At 35.0% G+C, this 5,690-nt stretch overlaps 1 protein-coding gene across 2 annotated transcripts; it reads left to right on the top strand.

Annotated features, from left to right (window-relative positions):
- Window positions 1–833: 833 nt before the first annotated feature.
- LOC120148847 (probable methyltransferase PMT8) lies at window positions 834–5,376 on the top strand. Of its 2 annotated transcripts, none has more exons than XM_039161853.1 (8): window positions 834–963; window positions 1,954–2,416; window positions 2,600–2,764; window positions 2,880–3,062; window positions 3,290–3,884; window positions 4,185–4,297; window positions 4,418–4,638; window positions 4,858–5,376. In XM_039161853.1, the coding sequence occupies exons 2-8, from the start codon at window positions 2,165–2,167 to the stop codon at window positions 5,159–5,161; spliced, it is 1,833 nt and encodes a 610-aa protein (XP_039017784.1). In that variant the 5' UTR covers window positions 834–963; window positions 1,954–2,164; the 3' UTR covers window positions 5,162–5,376. The 2 variants fall into 2 exon arrangements, with proteins under 2 accessions (XP_039017784.1, XP_039017785.1); XM_039161854.1 differs by lacking the exon at window positions 834–963 and adding an exon at window positions 1,488–1,750.
- The last annotated feature ends 314 nt before the right edge of the window (window positions 5,377–5,690 follow it).

Genomic DNA, 5,690 nt, shown 5'->3' with positions numbered 1-5,690 from the left:
AATAAAAATATCATTTTATTTTCTTAAATCCGTTTCCGCTAATTAATCGAAACCTAAATATCAAATTTTATTTTCCCGAGTTTTATGATTCCCAAAGAAGACAGCCGACACAATTAACCTTTTTTCTTTTCTCCTTGTAAAGAGATTCTTATTTATTTATTAATAATATTATTTTGGATAAAATATATATAAATGGTTTGCTAATTATAAGTGATATTTTATTAAGTCTTCCGATTATTTAAAATTATAAAATAATCTTTCGATTATATGATATTATTTTGTTGAGTCTCCGACTATTAAAAGTTATAAAATGATCATTTAACTATTCATATTTTCCAAACGCATCATTTCCTGTTAAAAAATTTGATGATTGTCTGAATTAAATATTAACATGCTGATTGAAAAATGATAAAATCATATTTTAACAATGTCTACTAGTATTGTCGTTGTTTTCAAGTACTAACTTGACAGTATAATCTTACAAACACTAGCTTAATAATATAATGTAAAGGAAGAATCGATACATAAAATAAAACTCAAACGATTTAAAGATTAGATTTTATCATATCACAATCCACAAGTTAATGTCCAGTTTAGACGGTCACAAATTTTTAACGAAAAAAGATGAATTTATAACATACGAATTAACGAATGATTATTTTATAATTTTAATAATCGAAGAATTCAATAAAATAGAGATCATTTTATAACTTTTTAATATTTAAACAACTCAAAAGCATCATTTTTCAAATCTTGAACCGATAAGTCATATAATATTATATCCTTTAAATAACCACTACCTTGGAACGTAACTCTCTCTCCGATGCTCCCGTAGTTCATACCGACACTACCTCTTTTTCTTCTTGCTTTGCTTTGTGTTCTTCATTTAGGGAGATAACCCACAGTATCTTGTTCTTAGATCTCAACTACACTTGTTCATTTCGTTTTATTGATTGAATCCCAGTAAGGCTTCCTTCCTTCCAAGTTTTTATTCATTTTCTGTTTTTATTTTTTTAACATTTATGGGCTTTAACTGAATTTTTGTTCTCCTTTCTTTTATGGAGATCTGATTTATGAGCTTTGCTTGTTTTTGTGGAAGTTTTAATGGGCCAATCTCCATTTCTTATCTTTCACTATAAGAATGATTTATATTATTGTTCCCTTCGGAATCGAAGTTTGATTCTTGGTGGTTTAATTTTGATTCGTTTTTCGTAATGCTAAAAATCTGGATTTGAGTTGAGTTTTTGACGCAGATCTGTTGATTTTTTTCCCGTTAGAGTTACGAAGTAGCCGTCATTTTCATGATTCTCATTGTTTCAATTCAGTGAAAAAAGCATTGGTTTCTTGCTTTTACTGCTTTTTCACGGAAAAATCCTTTTCATAGCTTGGCTGTCAATGAACTGGTTACAAGTGTCGGCAGTTGGCATCATTTAGCATAATCGTTTCCTTTCGTTTTTTTCTTATACTTTCTTTTTAATTATCTAATAGTATAATATTTTTTATCATGGAATTTTTACTATCAACAAGGATCTGAATTGTTAAGCAAGTTTAATGCTTGCTTTTGAAATTTATTATCGAACCTTCTGCAACACCCTGTTTTGAGCCAATGGTTACGTATTGGTGCTTTTCCCCAGAACAATTAGGCATCCTTTTTAGTCTTATTAGGCGAAACGGCTAGCACATGAGGTGTTTCATGTATATTATTATTATATTTACCGTTTTGAGCTGGTTAGATTTGAAGATAGTATAGGTTGAGGCCCTTTAGACTTCCTAGTGTTTTTAGTTTTCTTGTTCTATTATCTAATTGAGCTTGCTTTGTTTCTTTTTTATGGCTGGCGTTGTTGTTACTATTTTGCATCATATTATTGATGATTTGAAGTAATAGTAATATGATCGTTTAAACTTGAATTTCAAAGTTTGATTCTAATTGTTTCTTTACTTGTCTGTTTACAGATTTGATAAAGTTATCTTTGGTGTTTCTTTTTGTGAACTTGAAGTAGTTTGTTTTGTTCATTCTACTGAGTAGACTCCGATGCTAGCAACAAAACAGATTTACTTTGAATAAAAAATTTGACGTGAGATAGACTAGCATAAGGAGATCTTCGTTGTGACAATACAGAGCACAACTGAAAACATTGGTGAAGAATTGTATTACTAAAGAAGGATGAGGGGAAGATCTGATGGAAGCCAAAAGAAGCGATTAGTCGCCTCTCTCTGTGTTGTGGCAATCTTTCTTTGTTTTCTGTATGTATATTATGGATCTTCAAGCCGTGGTGCTGCAGCTCTGGAATATGGTAGCAGATCTTTGAGAAAACTGGGATCATCTTATTTGGGTGGAGATGATGACACTGATGACAATCAATATGAATCTTCAATAAAATTTGGACAGGACGTAGGAGCTCTAAAAACTTTCCCTGTAAGTTTTTTGTTGCCGAGACCATTTCTAAGAAATTTTGTACCCCTCAATTTCTTTCTATTTGTCCTTTTCCTTTGCTGCTAATCCTCCAATTCGTACTTTACCATTCAGCTTGTAATTCCCTGCACTTCTTCCTTTGGTTAGTTGCCTTGTCTTATAATATAATTGTCTATGACTTTGAAGGTTTGTGACGATCGTCATTCAGAATTAATTCCCTGCTTAGACAGGCATTTGATATACCAAATGAGATTGAAACTGGACTTGTCTGTGATGGAGCACTATGAACGTCACTGCCCTCCTCCTGAAAGGAGATACAATTGCTTGATTCCTCCTCCTCCAGGATACAAGGTATAGATTCTCGTCAGCTGACAATCAGATTCTTGTTGCTGTATATTGTTATACCGATGGTAGTAAGCATAATTTACCATATATTGACAGTTTTTTAATTCATGTGAAATTATAGATCCCAATTAAGTGGCCTCAAAGCAGAGATGAAGTATGGAAGGAAAATATTCCCCATACACACCTTGCACATGAGAAGTCTGACCAGAACTGGATGGTTGTAAAAGGTGAAAAGATTGAATTTCCAGGGGGAGGAACCCATTTTCACTACGGAGCTGACAAATATATTGCTTCAATTGCAAATGTAAGATCATCAATGCCTGCTGATTTTGGCTCAAAAGAAAAAAATTTTGATACATGAGATACATGAGAAATAATCTTGAACATCTGCTAAAGAATGGTCCCATGATGTCTGTTTGAGTTTTTTTCATCATATTTTTGCTCCTTTAGCTGTTCGGAGTGAATTCTTAGAATATTTGAACCTCTCAAACCTATTAGAAGCAATAACACCTGTGATTTTTGAATTGGCAGATGCTCAACTTTTCGCACAACAATTTAAATAATGAAGGAAGGATACGAACAGTTCTTGATGTTGGTTGTGGTGTCGCAAGTTTTGGAGCATATCTTCTTTCTTCTGATATTATAGCTATGTCATTAGCACCCAATGATGTGCATCAAAACCAAATCCAATTTGCCCTGGAAAGAGGAATTCCCGCATATCTTGGTGTTCTAGGGACCAAAAGACTCCCTTACCCAAGCAGATCATTCGAATTTGCTCACTGTTCTCGCTGTAGGATTGATTGGCTTCAAAGGCATGGGATTCTTCTTCTTGAGCTAGACCGGTTACTTAGACCAGGAGGCTATTTTGCCTATTCATCTCCAGAAGCCTATGCCCAAGACGAAGAGGATCTTCGCATATGGAGAGAGATGAGTGCCCTTGTGGGACGAATGTGTTGGCGAATAGCTGCCAAGAGGAACCAAACTGTCATTTGGCAAAAACCTCTAACAAATGATTGTTATATGGAAAGAGAACCTGGTACAAAACCTCCTCTCTGCCGCTCTGATGTTGATCCAGATGCAGTTTGGGGTGTGCCAATGGAAGCTTGTATCACTCCTTATTCTGACCGTGAGTATATATATTTTTCAACATTGCTGATATTAAAATATTGTCCCCTCTAGTTGATATTAAATCATTTGTGGTCTTCTGCTTTCATTTTTTGATTTCCCCCCTGCTTGAGTTATATTATATCTAGTTCATTCACCCTGCTCATTTATTTATTTTTAATCTTTGCAAGTTAGGGAGTATATAATCGCTTCTATCTTCTATATTTTGTCCCCGAAAATCACAGAGATTCTTTAGTTGATTGCTTTGAAAGCTTGGACCTTCAAGTTTTTGTTAACTAAAACTTCCCTTTGTTTCTATCAGATGACCAAAAGGCCAAGGGGAGTGGATTGGCTCCTTGGCCAGCCAGATTGACATCTCCTCCTCCCAGGCTTGCTGATTTTGGTTATTCAAGTGAAATGTTTGAAAAAGACACGGTAATTAAGGCAGCGTTGCTTCATCTGTGCCTTTATTTGTGAAAATTTTCTTGCGCTTCAATTGTGATTAATGCATCAGTTACATGGATGTAGACACTGATAGCCTTTGCAAATCTGCAGGAAATTTGGCGTCATCGGGTTGAGAGCTATTGGGATCTCTTGAGTCCAAAGGTTGAGGCTAACACACTGAGAAATTTGATGGACATGAATGCAAACTTGGGGTCATTTGCAGCTGCTCTTAGAAGTAAGAATGTTTGGGTGATGAATGTCGTCCCCGAGGATGGACCAAACACACTTAAAGTGATATATGACAGAGGCCTGATCGGCACTACTCATAACTGGTATGCACACATTAACTTAGAAATCTGCATAACCAAATCTGAAATTTTCATCTCCCAATCCATTTTTGCATTCTATACAACCATTAATCTCTTTAGCATGAGGTAGGGACAGAGAAACATTTATCAGTGAAAGGGATACAAGATGTCTGATGAAAGGGAAACCTCAACATATCCTTGAACCTCATAACTTTGTGTTGATTGGTTTGATCATTTTGGCAGGTGTGAAGCCTTTTCCACATATCCTCGAACCTATGATTTACTCCATGCTTGGACCGTCTTTTCTGATATCGAGAGGAAAGGCTGCAGTGGTGAAGATTTGTTACTCGAGATGGACCGCATTCTCCGTCCCACTGGTTTTGTAATCATCCGGGACAAACAACCGGTGATAGATTTCATTAAGAAGTATTTATCAGCTCTGCATTGGGAAGCAACGGGCTCGGATTCAGATAATGAAGGGGATGTCGTGTTTATCGTCCAAAAGAAATTGTGGCTGACAAGTGAAAGCCTTAGGAATTCTGAATAGAATTATTGCAGCCATTATAGTTCCCCCCATTTCCTTCTGCAGCTCCAAAGAGATTAAGAAGGTCAGCCACTACTAAAATGCAGTAAACAGCTTCATTTTGTAGCAGTAAACGATGGGTTCGCATTATTATTCTTTTACTCTTTTCTTGTTATCAATTTACTCGACAAGCCATAAATTGGTCATTGTGATCTATAGGCTATTATTCAATTCCCCCCCTATTTTGGCGACACATAATTTATTATAATGCTGAAGTGCATATTCATTGTGGGTTTTAACTTGCAAGATAATGAAAATTATTTTACCAAACGGTTCTCATCATTATGTTCGATTTGAGTATGAAAAGTTATCTCTGAAACACCCACAGACTGATGCACCGGAGTGACCCACCGTAAAAATTTCAGAAAATTTAAATTTTTTTGTTAAAACATATAAAATCATAAAACAATTTATATTTAAAATAAAAGTTTCAAACTCGGATATAAAAACAGAATACAAATTACATGCCCCTTATTTACATGCATTGTACTCC

This window comes from Hibiscus syriacus, unplaced genomic scaffold, assembly GCF_006381635.1.
Source record: "Hibiscus syriacus cultivar Baekdansim isolate YM2019G1 unplaced genomic scaffold, ASM638163v2 tig00110987_pilon, whole genome shotgun sequence".
NCBI lineage: Eukaryota > Viridiplantae > Streptophyta > Magnoliopsida > Malvales > Malvaceae > Hibiscus > Hibiscus syriacus.
This window is presented reverse-complemented; position numbering and strand designations above follow the sequence as displayed.

What these genes read in the sequence shown, in the direction of transcription:
- LOC120148847 (XM_039161853.1), top strand. Translation starts at nt 2,165, where the DNA reads ATGAGGGGAAGATCTGATGGAAGCCAAAAGAAGCGATTAGTCGCCTCT. An exon ending in AAATGTTTGAAAAAGACACG is followed by an intron (nt 4,298 to 4,417) that starts GTAATTAAGGCA and finishes GCAAATCTGCAG; the next exon opens with GAAATTTGGCGTCATCGGGT. An exon ending in ATCGGCACTACTCATAACTG is followed by an intron (nt 4,639 to 4,857) that starts GTATGCACACAT and finishes TCATTTTGGCAG; the next exon opens with GTGTGAAGCCTTTTCCACAT.